General features: G+C 35.8%; 1 protein-coding gene across 45 annotated transcripts in view; it reads right to left on the reverse strand.

The window, feature by feature from the left end:
* Window positions 1–17,871, reverse strand: part of trak1a (trafficking protein, kinesin binding 1a) — a 111,534-nt gene that overhangs the window by 46,334 nt on the left and 47,329 nt on the right. For 34 of the 45 annotated variants that reach the window (XR_015510853.1, XR_015510855.1, XR_015510856.1 and 31 more), the window contains one exon: window positions 16,189–16,383. Coding sequence is in view for 17 of the 45 variants with exons in the window: in XM_087286490.1 (XP_087142616.1) it covers window positions 16,189–16,383 (195 nt within the window). In the remaining 28 variants the exon portion in view is untranslated. Of the gene's footprint in view, window positions 1–911; window positions 1,158–9,290; window positions 9,570–16,188; window positions 16,384–17,871 lie in introns of those variants that run through there. The other 11 variants (XR_015510852.1, XM_087286493.1, XM_087286506.1 and 8 more) reach the window with 2 other exon arrangements.

A 17,871-nucleotide genomic window follows, 5' to 3' on the forward strand; every position in this document is an offset into this window, starting at 1 on the left:
AAAGTAACATAACATAAAACAACATCACAACAACATAACAACATACATGACATAACTTATGATAACATAAAATATAACATAACCTATGTTAAACGTTATGTCATATGTTATGGTATGTTGTTGAGTAATGTTGTTTTATGTTATTTTATAACAACATAATAACATATAGCATAACATAACATATAACATTTACCAATAACATAACATAACAACAAAACAATACAACACAACATAACTTTAATATTACTTTACGTAAAAAGTAATAGTAATGCTTTAGTTTAGGTCACAATTCACAATATTAACAACACATTAACCAATAGTATTAATAGTAATGCTTTAGTTATGCTTTTTTTAGTAATGCTTTAGTTTAGGTCAAAATTCACAATATTAACAACCCATTAACCAGCACTACTAGTTTAATAAACTACTTATTATCTGTTCATTATTAGTAAGGTAGAAGTTGGGTTTAGGTTTTTGTATAGGATTAGTGATGCAGAATAAGATCATCCTTTAAAACTACTAATGAACAGTTATTATCTTAATATCAGGCAGGTAATAAGCCAGAAGTCAAAAGCATGAATTGTGACCTAAACTAAAGTAACTAATTAAGTAATAAAAGTGACCCAAGACTGTAATATTACTTATAAAAGTAACTCCACCCAACATTGCCTCAATATCAGACCAAAGAGTAATACTCATTTAAGACAAACGATAGTGTTTGCACAAACTCAAAACATAAAACACAGACAGAGATAATATCAGCGCAGACAGAAAGGAATCAGATGTGTACATTTGAAAAGTCCAAACAAGTTCTGTCATCTCCAGTCAAACCTGTTTAGACTTCAGCATGTGAGTTCTGACCTTTATTTTAACTGACTTCAGATCCCAGCACACCTGAATATAAAACTGACCTTCCTCCAGTGTATACGGCTCTGCGTCTTCCTCGTCATCCTCATCGTCAGCACTGTTTGAGCTCAGGTACGATGAGGCAGACACTTCCAGCATCTCAGAAGACGAGTCAAATTCAAAGTACTCCTCATTAGAGCTATCGAGAGGCAATGCCATGCTGACACTGGGCTTGAGATGCCCAGTCCACAGCCATCTGAGAGAGCGTGATGTCAGACTGAACGTATAACTCCATCTCAGACATCACATAGACTGACACACACCTGATACTGGACACTCAGCACTCGGACTGTACCACTTAAGGAACAAACAGAGGGGAGGAGGCAACTGAGATGATAGAAACTAGCTTTAAAAGTAAGTTTTAGATCAATATGAGTTTTTTATTCAATATGTGTTATTATTAAAGAATGAAAAACAACAGAAAAAAATAACTAAAGGTTTACTATACATTAAGATTAGCCAAACTAAAATCCAACCCCCCTTCTGTAATAAAATAGAGTGGTACATTCCGGTGAGGCACTATGAAGGTGTGGCTGAGTGGTGTTTGACTACACCTGTCACTGGACACTCAGTGCTCAGACTGTACTACTTGAGGAACAAACAGAAGTGGAAAAGTGAAATGAGAATAGAAAGTAGCTTTAAAACTTTTTTTTGTGTATAGATCAATATGAATTTATGTGTACTATTGGGAAAAAAGAACAGAAAAATAGCAAATTATAGTTTCACTGTGCATTAAGATTAACTAAACTAAAATCTAAAGAAAGCAGTATGATACATTGACCATGGAGACTATGGAGGAGGAGTGGCTGAGTGGTGTTGGACTACACCTGTCGTGTAGGCGGAGCCTGAACATATTCACATATGAAAAGATCTCACGTTGAGCCATACACCAGGCAAACAGGACATCTGACACTACAGGAACTAAGACAATGACACACCTGCCACTAAAAATATGACAATATAATTTAAATACGTTGATATTACATAAGATCATTTTGGTAAGTGGAGCAAAATTTTAGAAAATTACTGCACTTTTCCCCCATAAACTAGTACTAATAATACTAATGGCAATGCTTTAGTTTAAGTATAAGATCCTACTAATAACTACTGGCTTATTACCTGCCAATTGTTAAATAAAATAGAAACAGTTTATTAGCACAGTATGATTATACCTGATACCTAAACACAACTACTACCTTATTAACAAACAGCTAATTAATAGAGCTACAAATAGCACAAATTATACATTAAAATAAAGTGTTCAAAACAAAAATAAATAAATGAAATAAAAAGTTAAATAAATAAAATAATTAAAACTAAAATAAAAAAATAAATGAATACAAAATAAACAAACAAACAAACAAATGAATAAAGCTTTGTACCTGTACATTTCATTAAAGATGAATAAATAAATAAATAAATAAATAAATAAATAAATAAACAAACAAACAAATAATGCATCTATAAATGGTTTAGTTTAAGTTGTCAACCTTAATAACATTAAAAATACTTTTTTTATTAGTCTTGGTTCATTTTAATTTCTAAATTTGATTAGATTAAAAAGAAAAGTTATTTCTGTTAAGATTATTTAATGAAACTGAGCTAAAATAAACGGCTGCATTTTTATTAACTGAACAAGAAAGAAATTCAAAAATGTTTAGATCCACTTGAGTACGAGTAAATAGTGGAGTATGTTTCACTTTTGGGTGAACTATCCCTTTAAAAAAGCATACTGTGAAATAATATTAAACAATTTATTTATACAATGAATCCACATGTATTTTTTTGCCATATTGGTGTTCATACATGAATGCCAAGCTCCATTTTATTCTTAATTTTAATTATCCTAATTTTTAACTACTTCAAATTTTAACCATCATTACATTTTGGGATCTAAAAAGAATTACAATTAATAAATGCATCCTCATTTATATTGCTTTCATTTGATTTGTCCATGAATTATGACTAACAAATCTACCACTACAATATTTTAGGAATATACTTGGGAGATGATTCATATGTCCATTACATGCTTGTGCTGTATTTTTACACATAACCCCCCCCAAAAAAATATAAAAATAATAATAATAATAAATAAATAAATTAAAAACGCTTTGCACCTGTAGATTTTGTAAGGTAAAAAATAAATAAATAAATAAAGTGTGCTTTGTACCTATACATTTTATTAAGAACAATAAATAAATAAATAAATAACTAAATAAATAAAATACTTATGCTTTGTACCTTTACATTTTAAGGACAAAAAATAAATAAATAAATACATACATATGCTTTGTACCTATACATTTTACTTAAGATAATAAATAAATAAATAAATAAATAAATAAATAAATAAATAAATAAATAAACAAACAAATAAATTGTTTGGAACATGCTGAATCATTTAGATCAAGATATTGGGATATAGTGACAGACTTTGCCCTTTTATCTCCAACAACCAAAGACACAAGATATTTGATAACAACGCCTGAACTTCAGCAACTCCACCCAGCCTGTGACAACGTCACATGAATCACAGCTTAACAATTCAGCGTGTCTGGGTTGGTGAATTATCACACGTTTCTTCACTGACAATACAAGTGCTTCTTTTTGGATACAATATATAGTACAACTTCCTGTAACACTCATAACGGATTTGAAATCTGTATACTGCTCTATTTTTTATAATCTTTGAATTTATATTTGATAGAAAAAGTCAACTAGGGGTGGCATGGTGGGTAGCACTGTTGCCTCAAAGCAAGAAGGCTGCTGGTTCAAGCCTTGGCTGGGTCAGTTGGCATTTCTGTCTGAAGTTTGCATGTTCTCCCCGTATTCGTGTGGGTGCTCCGGTTTCCCCCACAGTCCAAAGAAATACAAAAAAAAAAAAAAAAGAAATCTGACTAATTTAAATGACTCAATGAATTTGTAAAATGTTGTTCCTTTACTACAAACTTTTCTACATCTCGGCTGGGTCAAAACAAACACAAACGCACTGCGAGAGTGAACGTGCTTTGTTGACGGCCTTCATTCCTATAGGAACACAATAGAGTGACATGAAAGAGACGATGACACAATGACTGAGGCTGTGAAGGAGGAGGGTTTCTCTTTAGTGTGAACTTGACCATTGCTGAGTCTTTGTGCTTCAGCTCCATTCATCAGCCAAAATAAGAAGGAAAGAAAAGACGGGCTAAAAATGGTGAAGAACATGGTGAAGGGCTGGGAAAATGTAGAGAGGGGAGGAGAAAGTGGGAATGGGAGTGGGAAATGCAAAAGAGGTTGGATGGGAATGAAAAGGAATGTGTGCAAATGTGTGTGTGTGTGTGTGTGTGTGTGTGTTGAATTCTGCCCCCTCCGCTGAAGTAATCAATATGCTGTGAGTGAGAGAGATAGAGACCCAAACCACAACACTGAATGTGGGTCAACAAATGAGGCAAAGTCCTTAACAGTACATTACCAACCAAACATTTTAAAACCAACTTATCATGTGTATTATATACTCTGACATTGAACTAATCCAAAACTCATCACAGTTCTTGCTATTCTACAGGGCCAGACAGAATCTTCTTTGTTTGGACTTTTTTAGCTATTTCTTTACAGAATGTTCATCTGATTTATGTGGAATGATTTTGAGGTTGTAGGAGCTGAAAATCTAGGTCATGAACTAAAAAAATAATAATATTACAGATTGTATTAATTGATACAGATTACAATATTAATTGTCAGATCTGAACAAGACATGGTGTGAGACAATAGAATTTAATGCAGTAGTTCTTGTACGGTGTGAGACCCACTCTATATCCGATGCCAACCAGGCAGTGATTTTATAATGACCTGACAAGTTTACCAGAATCACTTTAGCAGGCTTATTCAACATTCAAAGTCCCTGTGCACACAATATACCCCATTAAGTGTATTTAAAACAATGTAGGTGTAGCTTCAGAGGCTAAAAAACAAAAACAGAACCATCAATAAATAGCCAATGAGCAACTATACACATATCGTATTTACACAGTAGCTCCTTCCCACCACACACACCACATAACAACCTCAAAACATTATACAATTCTGAGTGTGCCTCACACAGGTGAGTGGGCTTGACAAACCACCTGTAAAAAACACACTCTTTCATCTATCTTTAACATACTCTCTTCATATGCACCTCAAACTTTCTTAAAAATCACTTCATGACTCAATAAAACATTGCGCATTTCTGCAGTCTCCCAGCAAAACACGCTATTTGGTTTAACTACATGAAGAGAAATGACAATTAAGCTCTTGAACTAGAACTTCATACTCTTTCACACCGCAGTGTCAGCCTGATGGATTTCAGTATTGACTGCCAGACTGATGGCCAACAACAGTTGATGTGTTTGAAAACACACACACACGCATGTATTTATTTATACAATGAATCCACATGGATTATTTTGCCATATTGATGTTCATACATGCATGACATTGTTTTTCTTAATTTTAATTATCCTAATTTTTAACAACTTCAAATTTTACCCATCATTACATTTTGGGATCTAAAAAGAATTACAATTAATAAATTCATCCTCATTTATTTTGCTTTTATTTGATTTGTCCATGAATTATGACTAACAAGTCTACCACTACAATAATTTAAGAATATTTGGGAGATGATTCATATGTCCATTACATGCTTGTACTGTATTTTTACACATAACCCCCCCCCCCCAAAAAAATAAATAAATAATAGTAATAATAAAATTAATTAATTAATTAATTAATTAATTAATTAATTAATAAAAAACACTTTGCACCTGTACATTTTGTAAGGTCAAAAAAATAAATAAAAATAATAAATAAATAAATAAATAAATAAATAAATAAATAAATAAATAAAGTGTGCTTTGTACCTATACATTTTATTAAGAACAATAAATAAATAAATAAATAAATAAATAAATAAAATACTAAAAAAAACACACACACACGCATGCGCACAAACACACACACACACACACACACACAAATCTAGCACATCAGCACAGTTGCAGTGAGTTTACACTGTACTAAAATGATCCATCTCTGTAACCGCTTAGCATTTTTCCCTTCTCTTTCGGAAAATTGCAAGCTATTCATTTACTCCATCCCAGAACACAAATAGCCAAATAAATATTGCAAAGCATAACCCGACACCAGAACTTGCATAATGTGAGTAGTAAGAAGACATACAGTTGAAGTAAAAATAATTAGCCCTCCTGTGATTTCTTTCTTTTCTTTTTCAAATATTTCCCAAATGATGTTTACCAGAGCAAGGAAATTTCCACAGTATTTCCTATAAGATTTTTTCTTCTGGAGAAAGTCTTATCTGTTTTATTTCGGCTAGAATAAAAGCAGTTTTTAATTTTTTAAGACCATATTAAGGTCAAAATTATTAGCCCTTAAAGCATTTTTTTTCTCTTCATAACAAATCATCAGTTTACAATGATCTGCCTAAATAACTTAATTAGCCCAAATTAAGCCTTAAAAGTCACTAAATATCTTGAAAAATATCTAGTAAATATAATGTACTGTGATCATGGCAAAAGTACACAGAGGTGCTAACAATTCTAACTTCAACTGTAGAAGTAAATGGCTGAGATCAAAATGGTTTGCGCAACCAATCCCAATTCAGTGGTAGAAGTATTATGAGCAAGAAAGCAAGGATAAAAGGCCGCAATCAGTCATCAAAGCCCAATAAAAGATCCAGCAGGTCTAGATCAGAGTACGCTGCTGTGATAAAACCTGCTGCTTGCGAAACCGTTCGTGACTTCATAATGTCAAGACACAAACACATCATCGATGGCGATAGCAGATCTCGGATCAGTGAGAGGTAGCACTGATTTAATAAAGCAGAGCGGGAATAAATGTCAGAGTCCTTTCACAGCTATGCACAATTTATATAAACAAATGCTTAAAAGAAAAACAAGCCAAGTGAAATTGAATTCCTTTGTCTATGAATTTGCTGATATATCATACTGGGGGATGATGAATGTTATTTTAAGGGATGGTTCACCTAAAAATTAAAACTTACTCTATTTACTCAGACTCGAGTGATTAAAATATGAGTTTCTTTATTCTGCTGAACACAAAAGAAGATATTATGAAGAAATAGGGTTGGGCGATAAAATCAGTATCTGTATTTATTTACCGAACACTATTGTCAATATCGATAAAAAAAAAAAAAAAAGATTCGGTAGGTATTTTCAGTATGAAGGCTATAGATTTATTAAAATGTGGCTGCTAAGCACGCACCTTGAAGCACTGGCAATAAGCTTAAGGTAATCTAATTCACACTTTGTATGGAATATACACATTTCAATATTAACGGCATACTAATTACCTCTGACGAACACCGTGCACCCAAACACTGCAGTGCTTTTTACTTTTCTCCATAAACTTGTCTTCCTCTGAGAAAATGCTTGATGGATGCTTAGTTACGAGAGCGCAAGGCCCATTGTAATAAAGCATTTTATAGACAATGATTTGGTTGATTTGAGGAAAAACTCACTTCATTTTGGCATATTATTTCTTAAAATGAGTCAATGTTTTGCTTGTCTAGAAAATGCTTCTTGATTTAAGAACTTTTAGATATTTGGACTAGAAACAAGACAACAAATCTAAGTAAAAAAAGCAGTGTATGACACTGAGGCTTTAAGTGTTTTTGTCGTCAATACATATATCCACACTTTACATATTCAGGATCGTACTTGCGCTTCGACATGAAATTTCACATGTCAAACAGTAGGGTTGTTGCGCACGCATTTCAAAATAAAAGTCCGGTATAAGCAAAATAAGTAAAAATGTAACTTATGTTGTTTTTTTTTGACCACACACACTCCGCAACCCACTGAAAATGTTCCCGGGACGACGCACTAGTTGAGAAACACTGTTTTAGGTGACAATGACAATAGTTCGTTTTTTAAATGTAATGTTTTTTTTAAAGAAAAGTTTTGTTAAATTAAATAGTGCACCTATAAATCTATATTTTCCTTGTTTTGACACATTAAAAATTGTGGCTAAGAAATACTTATTAGGTGTGGTCAGACATAAATTTGGTAAATCCTTAATTTTGAGCCCTAAAAAGTCATGTGAAATAACAGCCATATCACCCTGCAGGCCAAGACCGGTTACTCACTGAAGCTAAGCAGGCGTGAGCCTGGTCAGTACCTGGATGGGAGACCACTAGGGAACACCAGGTTGCTGTTGGAAGTGGTGTTAGTGAGGCCAGCAGGGGGCGCTCATCCTGTGGTCTGTGTGAGTCCTGATTCCCCAGTAATAGTTAAGGGGACACTACAATGTCAGTGGGCTCAGTCTTTCGGATGAGACGTTAAAAACCGAGGTCCTGACTCTCTGTGGTCATTAAAAATCCCAAGGCACTTCTCGTGAAAGAGCAGGGGGGTAACCCCGGTGTCTATCGGCCCTTGCGATCATGGCCTCCCAATCATCCCCTTCCACCAAATTGGCTCTATCACTTTCTCTCCACTCCACCAATAGCTGGTGTGTGGTGAGCGCACTGGCGCCGTTGTCCTGTGGCTGCCGTCGCATCATCCAAGTGGATGCTGCACACTGGTGGTGGTGTGGAGAGACCCCCCCTCATGATTGTGAAGCGCTTTGGGTGTATGGCCGTACACAATAAATGCGCTATATAATTATACATTACATTACATTACATAAAAACTGGTTGCATTGCAACACAACCCATTTGCACATATACACTGAGCAAGCTCATACACAACACACACAAGGAGTTAAATGAATGAGAAGGCATGTGGACATAACATCTAAATCAAGTCATTTTAGCATGTCAAATTTATGCAATTAAAATATATTTTCCCAACAACAAAAGTGTGGCTAGTGAAAATGGCGAGTGGCTAATAATGTTGAAAATCTACAAGCCACAGTGGCTGGTGATCAAAAAAGTTAAAGTCAAGCCCTGCAAGTTACCCTCATTAAGGCAGTATATACCCTCTAAGGCAGGGATGTCAAACTCAATTCCTAGAGGGCCGCAGCCCTGCACAGTTTACTTCCAATCCTAATTGAACACACCTGATCAAACTAATTGAGTCCTTCAGGCTTGTTTGAAACCTACCAGTAAGTGTGTTAAAGCAGGGTTAGAACTAAACTGTGCAGGGCTGTGGCCCTCTAGGAATTGAGTTTGACATTCCTGCTCTAAGGAAAAAGGTGCTGATGCAACACAGGAGCCAAGAAACCAGCCAAACACAGCCACTTCTCCACGACAACTCTGTCATTCGGCCCTTTAATAATCATACACAATCTTGCTCAACTAACTTTCAGAAAGTGTTTAGTTGTCCTAAATATTTCTCCCCCCCCACTCAATCTCAGCAGAAAACAAGTATTCCCGCTGGTCTTACCATCAGCGCACTCTTCATAATACCAGTCCAGCTCGTAGTAATCTGCCTCCACAAACCTCTGCATGCTCAGTCTCCTTCAGTCTGGAGCTGAAGCCTCTCCCGTCCGGCGTCTGAGGTCACACAGGCATACATGCACCCACGGCCACCCATTCTCCCAGCAGCCCCGACCACCGATCTAGCTAGTCATTCCACAAGGTCACAGAAGAAACATATTCAAAATACTGCATCCCTAAAAGCCAGCAGTGTTGCGCAGGAAACTGTGCCGCTTTAGTCAAGGTTGTATCACACTCTGTGAAGGCGGGGCTTATAGATGCAGCCAGCCAATCAGCGAGCATTTCATCAGAGAGCCTGTCACAGCCCGGCCCCCGTCTCCTCATCTCCCTTTAGAGAGGTCGTCATGGCAACAGGGTCTGACTCCAGGCTGTGTTGGTGTGTGCATGTGCTCGCTTTCTATTTTTTTCTCTCTTCATCACTCTTCCATTGATTTGCTAGCTGAGGTAGAGATGCATGTGTGTGTGTGTGTGTGTGTGTGTTGTATCCGTCATTTTGCTGCTGGGCTCGAGTGTAAAGTACAGTGATGGCAGGTGTGCCAAAAAGGAGCAGCTGACTCTCTGCAGCTCACTGTGCCAAGATCAGCTTCAAATGAGGTGGTGAGATGAGATTAATCTGCAGTGCTCGTGGGGCTTTACTGGCCGTCTTTATTTTAGGCTTTTTGTTGATTGTGATTATTAAAATAATAAAAGGATTATTGATTTAATTTAAATTAAATGGTGTGAATCGTCCAATCACAAGGCTTAAGATCAGCAGTGATATCATTTTATTGTGCCGCGGATGTTCCTGTGCTGTTATTGATGACTTTACACTCACCACCTCATCGGCGCACTGGAAACAGGCTCATGTTGATGACATCAGTGCAAAATTTAGGGGGTGCATGTGTGTGTGCGGCAATGATTACCTCTGATTTTATAATAGAAGCTGCACAATCAATTTGCCTCATAACCAAAGATAATATTGATTGATTCATTCATTCATTCATTTTCTTTTCCGTTTAGTTCCTTTATTAATCAGGGGTCACCACAGTGGAATGAACCGCCAACTTATCCAGCATATGTTTTACACAGCGGATGCCCTTCCAGCTGCAACCTATCACTGGGAATCACACATACACACTTATTCACACACATACGTGACGGACAATTTAGCTTACCTAGTTCACCAATAGCGAGGGTCTACCAAAGACTATATATATATATATATATATATATATATATATATATATATATATATATATATATATATATATATATATATATATATACATATATATATATATATACATATATATATATATACATATATATATATATATATATATATATATATATATATATATATATATATATATATATACATACATATATATATATATATACACACATATATATATATACACACATATATATATATATATATATATATATATATATATATATATATATATATATATATATATATATATTAGTACTGTCAAATGATTAAAAAAATTAACTACTTAATCACATTTTTTTGTCATTAATCATGATTAATCACGAAACCCCATATTTATTACAGAAATAAAAACACAGGCATGTAAGTGCCATATGAATTTCTGAATAATAAATGCCAATAACAAACAAAAACGATTTCCAAGTTGGATTCTAAGTGGACTGCAAAAAAAAAAATCCAAAATACAGGCGTTGCAGATATGGAAAATGGAAAATTACAATAACAGTTAAGTATTGAATACAAAAAATTGTACACATTGTAAAGTTGTATTGTGAGTTGAGAACATTAAATGTAAAGTAGAAACAATTTTGCTTTGTCCTTAACATTTAGCCAGTTGCTAAGACTAGTTGCCAGTCTATTGACATTATCAGGGGACAATGTGGGTAATGCCTAGTTCAGACTGCGTGATTTTAGCCCTGATTTTGGCTCGCCGACAGGTTTTGAGAAATCGCCAACAAATGCCTGAAATCACAGGCAAATCGGTGCTCGTGCACGTGAGTGACAATCACACAGTATGAACTATCAAACATGCCTGCGAGATATTTGGCGTGCTAAATATCTGGAGCTGTCGGCGATTCAAATCATGCCGTGTGAATTGAGTTTTGACTGAAAAAAACTTTGGCGATCGCCTACAGCCAATGAGATCGGGAGGCTGGGGGAGAAGTTAAAAGCGCTCATTTTCGGTTTATTTGGACCCACGAAATGGAGGAAAAACTAGTGGAGGTTTGAGAGGACTCAGCAGCAACCGTGTCTGTTTGACGTTTCATACAGAAATAAATTTGTTTATTATCAACGTTGAGGAGAAATGGCTAATTCCCTTTAAACCCAGGTGAGCAAATATGTACATTTTCTACCCCATTAAAGGCTTCTTTCTCATTATGTAGTTAATAACAAAAGATATACTACGTGTTTTTGGCTGTGAGACGTAGTTTGGACGAACTTGTCTGCAATTCTTCCTATAGTAAAGTCATGCAATGTGAAAGTCCCTGTCGCTGATCCATCTTGCAGTGTAAACAAAGCAGCGACGAAACGCTAGCCCAGATAGTCATGCAGTGTGAAAACACCATTGTCAAATTCTTAAAAAATATAATTTGTTAAGTTTTGATAGTTTTTTAAAGTTTTCGTTTTTAAAAAACATGTTTAAGTGTATACATGGTCTTGCTCCTAAAATAGTTTGTGAGTTAATAAATAAATTTAGTAGTGATGGGGCGAAGACTAGAGGGGCAGTAATTGTAGAATCCGCAGATGCAGAACCGCTGTGGGTCAGTCATCCTTTTCAGTAAAATGTTCACATCTATGGAACGCCATTCCTGTTCATTTAAAGTTACAATCAGAACTCCCAGTTTTTTTTCTGTAAAGCTGAAAGAATGGTTGAAATCTTTACAGCAATGTGAGCATTAAGCATTATTCTTTCAGGTTGTACCCATTTACATTTTTCTTTATCCATATGGACTTGCATCTTATGTTTATGGCTCCGTAAATATTGTACATGTTTGTTGTATTGTGTTTTATTCTTGACTGTTTTTTATTTTATTTTATTTAATTTTTTTAATGTAAAGCCTAACCAGGGACGAGGGCTGCAAATTAGCTTTATGCTATATGCCCTATGTACACAACATCGGTTATCTTTGTATAACAATGTCAAGTGTATTGTCCCTGTAAAATAAACAAGCAAATAAAAAATAAATAAAAAATCTGTGACACGACTACTTTGAAAATCATGCAGTCTGAACTCGGCATAAGCGGTACATCAAAGGCACGTACCATAGACTATAGACTTCTTACAAGGACTTTGGTCACAACATCTCTAAACATTTAATTTTAAATCAGGCGTTTGCTCTTGTTGCTAGGAAACGCACACATGGACGCACAAACACGCACACACACACACACACACACACACACACACACACACACAAACAACGCGCACAGTACAGCGCACCCAGTGAGCGAGGGATCCCTTCAGAATCATCAACACGCACGATCGCGTTCATCATCAAATGTGCTTAAACTAAGTGTTCTAAAGTCTGGCTGTATTTTACAAGCAAGGGCTGTCTTTGACAGCTTGCGACATCATCTGGCACTTTCACTGAGTACATTTACTTGGACCCCAATACTCCACTTTTATGATTAACATAATACTCTGATTAAGAGTAGACCATGTAAACAGCAATTTTTGATTACCTTAAAGAACCACCCGAGTCCCGAAATGTGGAGGTTTTTCTTTCCGTTTGCCAGGCGGTATCAAATTCCATTAAAACAACACTCTTCCAGCAGTCCTTACTTCATATTTTCATCCAATAATTGTCACGAGGCATGAACAATATGCTGCTGAATGAGAGTAAACTGCTGAACATCAGTTAAAGTCTAAAGATTAAAAATGAAACACCCGATACTGCATGAAACTCTGAAGGAAACACTGGAGAGCCTGGCGATGCGACATTAACTATTTTATACTGAAACTTTCCTTCTAAAAGTCCTTAATTGGTCTTATCCATATTTCTGTGCACGTTAAATACACGTCGGCCACAACAGGGAGTAAAAAAACTGCACCTGTGTTAATTGTGTTATTATTATTATTATTTTTTTTTTTTACAAATGTTTAACATACATTACATTACATTAAATCACCTCTCAAAACGGAGGCATTTAACCAATTCAGGGATCAAAACTAGCATTTGCATATATTACATAACAAACGCTGTGATGGATTCGGATAAAATCATGTTAGCCACAGTCCCACTTCAACCCAGAGCTGGGCCTCAGTTTGGACTATTTTTAGCGAATATCTGAAAGAGCCGCACGACAGCTCATGAGATCCAGGCCATCAAATACAGGCCATCAGAACCAGTTTGAACAACAGTCAATCTACTGTAAAAATCAATGGCTGATGACTATACTGTACACCAAATGAAAGCCAGTCAAAATCAGCATTCATTATGTCAAAAAGGCAAACTAATAAAGAATATTCATAATCATAATAAGCATAAGGGGGCATCTTTTCCCACAATCTCCACTCTATTTATAGCACTGGCATTTTTAGAACGCATTTGCATATTTATGTAAAAGGATCTTCTAGACTGTTAGACTGAAGTTATTTTATTATTTCAGCAGTGCGCTGGCAGATCTGTGTATTAAATGTGGGATCAAATCTTTTGCATGTGGTCAACTGTGTTCAGTGTCAAAGTCAAGGATCATGGTGAAAAAACTGATCTAAAAAAACAATCAGCTGCTCATATAGACACTGGTGCAGTGATTGACAGGTGACTTAGCCAATGAACTACAGTGTTAGGGTGATTGCCTGGCAACGAGAGTCTAAACACAGCTGTCACTTGACAACAATTGTACATTAAGCAAATTACAGCACAAGTATCTCAAGTTTCAAGACACAATCTAATATGCACTGCAGTCCTGAAAAAATGTTTATACAGTTGAATTTAAAATGATTAGCCCTCTTTTTCAAACATTTCCCAAATGATGTTAAACAGAGCAAGGGATTTTTCACAGGATTTCCTATAATATTTTTTCCAATTTGTTTTTTCAGCTTGAATAAAAGCATTTATAATTAGCCCCCTTAAGCAATATTTGTTTTCAATTGTCAACAGAACAAACCATCATTATACATTGACTTGCCTAATTATTATTACTTACCTAATTAACCTAATTAAGCCTTTAAATGTTACTTTAAGCTGAATCCTAGAATGAAACATATCATGTACTGTCATCATGGCAAAGATAACTATTATCTTTGGGTTGCAAAAAGGGTTGCAAAAAAGATTCTCCTTCCATTTAAGGTGCAATATGTAAGTATGCAACCCAGGCTCATTCTAGAAATGTAAAAATACGTTATCTGACGTACCCGGGAGGTACGTATTTGTGCATTTTTTGTTCACGCGAGCGCATGACATTCGCGCCCGTGGTGTTCTTGCATAAAGCCACCGGAGGGCGCTGTCGAGCGACAGTCTGTCTGACTTACTGACTGAATGATTGATTGGGCGGCCGGTAACACTGTTGACATTTTAACTTAGACTATATTTACTGAATACTGATTGTAATGCTGCGTTCACACCAGACGCGGCACGCACGTCAAGCACGAGTGATTTACTTGTTAGGTCAACGCAAATAGACATCCTGCGGCATGATATGTGCGAATGACATGGTGCGGATGGCGCGTTGCGAATGACGCGAATTGCGCAAATTGCGCGGCGTGAATAGCATGATTTGCGCGAATGGCATGATTTGCGCGAATAGCGCTGCGCGAATTGAGCGTTTTGCGCGTTTGACGTGCGTTTCGCGTGAATTGCTTGAGTTCGAAAGTCTGAACTTCAGTTGTGACGTACACCTGTTGTTGAAGTCCTGGGGGAAATCCTCCAGCCGACACCGACAAAAAGTTCATCAAACTGGGCTGGGCTCAGCCAGAAGCACAGCTGAAAGCCTCCATCATCCAGGTTCAGTTTCTGGAGGAGTTTATGAGCTCACAGAGCTTGATGCACCTCTAAAATGATCTAGTGGACGCAGACACTGCCCTAAACGTATCAACGCTGTTTTTCAGCCTTCATAAAGCACATAAACCGTTATTTTCTCAATAAAATACATGTTAGCCATTTAGCTATGAAGCTAGAGTCACCGTTCAGACAGAAGCCCTGCCCATCACGTGAATCCGCGTCTGTTCTGAAGTGAATTTGATGCGCGAATGAAGCGGATATGACGCGCAAATGAAGCGAGTAAACTCAAATGTTCACGCGGCTATTTACGCGCGAATAGGGCGATTTATCCACGCATTCCGCGTCTGGTGTGAACGCAGCATCAGAAACTAAACAATATTAACATGCTGAATAAAAATGCTAATCCAGCAGGGGGCGTCTACAACAGCAAAAATAAGTGTTTCCCTGGTTACTGTAGTAAATATAGCAGGACTATTGATTTCATAAACTACACAGCATCCCAATACTCAAAGATTAAATTCAAATCAAATTTAGCATACTGATTCCAAATCTAAAACATTACAAAAATAGCATTTAAGACTTTTTAATACTTTAAGGGCCTTAAATTTCTCTAAAGTGATTCATCAACGTTTAATACTTTTTAAGACCCCGCGGACACCCTGTTTGTGCTTTAGAAGAGTCAAAAACCAACATACAGCACCTTTAAACAGAAATTCTGTAAAAATAATTCACAAGGGCCTAATAATTCTGACTTCAGCTGTATGTGTTTGTGCATGAGAGCTGTTGTTTGTGTGCGAGTTGTCTATTGTTGCTATTTTCAGCGATACAGGGTCAAGGGAAAAGGCAATTTCCTGCTCGGTGAATGAGGAATCACAGAAAGATACAGAAGAAAGAGACTGTGTGCTTACGGAAATATTTGAGGGTCTCCTCGATCTGTTCAGTGGTCAGGTCGAGGTTGACGTCGGGGGAGATGAGAGGCGTGTGGAGCCAGTCGTCGTGATCATAGCCGTATATAGTGTCGGCTCTCAGCTTATAGTGAGGCAACTGCTCCTCAAGCAAACTGATGATTTCCACCTCAGGAAGATCAGTGCTGTTACACACATCTGTGAAAAGACAGAACGAAACGTTTTGGGTGAATTATCCCTTTAAAGGTGCCGTGCATTTTTAACAACAAAAGCCGACAGAGAAGAGATCAAGGTCCCAAAATGCAATTCACAACCGTAAATAAACGGAAAACGCTTGTAATTCACAAAATACAGACACTGTTAATTAACAGATATTTTCACAGAGTAGGATTCAGCAGGTTTACATCTTCATTCAGTCTTAGTATAGGATGTAAATACAAAAGAGTCGGGCTTTAAATAGAAAAATTAATTATTTTTGTAGCAAGATGCTAATGGTCTAATCTGATTCAATGATTTATGCTAAGCTAAGCTAAAAATGCTCCCGCCAGACCAAGTGATCGGCTGAATGGATTCAAAAAATGGTAAAACTAAGTATAGCTTTAGGTGACTTGTAATATGAAAAAGTGAAGTAAAAAGTAAGCAAAAAAATAAGACTTTCATCTATTTAATACAAAAGGAGATATTTCAACAGAAGTAATCAACACAATAAAATGACTAAATAAATAATAAAAAAAACTGTAAAGTCACACTAAAGTACTAAACAACTTTTTTTAAGTTACAAGCATATTTCAACATTACAGTGATAACATACACTGGCAAACATAGATGATTCATTGGATTGACTACATTTTTTAATAAACTATGTAAACTATTTATTTGGGCCGAATTTAAACAAATTAAGTTGAACATTACTAAATTCATATGAATTGTTTGCAACAATGTTGCAGACATCATTTTTTCAGTGTACACTGTAAAAAACATGCTGGGTTCAAACAATCTCTTATAGTTCCAACACAAATCATTTAAGTTAAAGTAATGGTTTTTACAGATTTAAGTGGACTGATCATAAAACAATTAAGCTGTGCCCAAAACAACTTAAGAATTCTGTTGCTTCAACTCATTTTAAATTTAAGAGCAATTTCATGCAGTCAACCTTATCATTAAAAATATTAATTTTCACCAAAATACGGAAACCGTTTTTGGGTTTTTGGGGAAAGCAAGTGTCTTACAGTACTTTACAAATACTCAAAAATGCATCTGTCAATGTTTTAAATTATTATATTTAATTTACCAAAGTCACACAAGTGGGAATTTCACATCTGTCACATCCGAAACGCAGAGATGTCACATCCATAACGACACTTTTTCCTCATAAATGTGAAAATATTAAATTAAATAAAACCAATCATTTTTGTTTTATAGTGAGCCAACTCTTATCCTTTTGATTATCATTATTTATTTTAGGTTGTGCAGTTTAATTCACTGTATTTCTACAAAGTATGTTGTAAACTGCAAACCAGCAGACTTTTTTCGTCACATCCATAACGCGTGTTTATTTTCCTCATTTTCCTCCTTAAAGTACAAAACATGTTTACAGATTGATATTTTTCTGATCCCATCTCTGTGGTCAGTTATTCTGGGAAAAAAAACTGATGTCTCAATATAATGTTAACATATACTTTCTCT

This window comes from Danio rerio, chromosome 16 (genome assembly GCF_052040795.2).
Source record: "Danio rerio strain M-AB ecotype USA chromosome 16, GRCz13ab, whole genome shotgun sequence".
Lineage (NCBI taxonomy): Eukaryota > Metazoa > Chordata > Actinopteri > Cypriniformes > Danionidae > Danio > Danio rerio.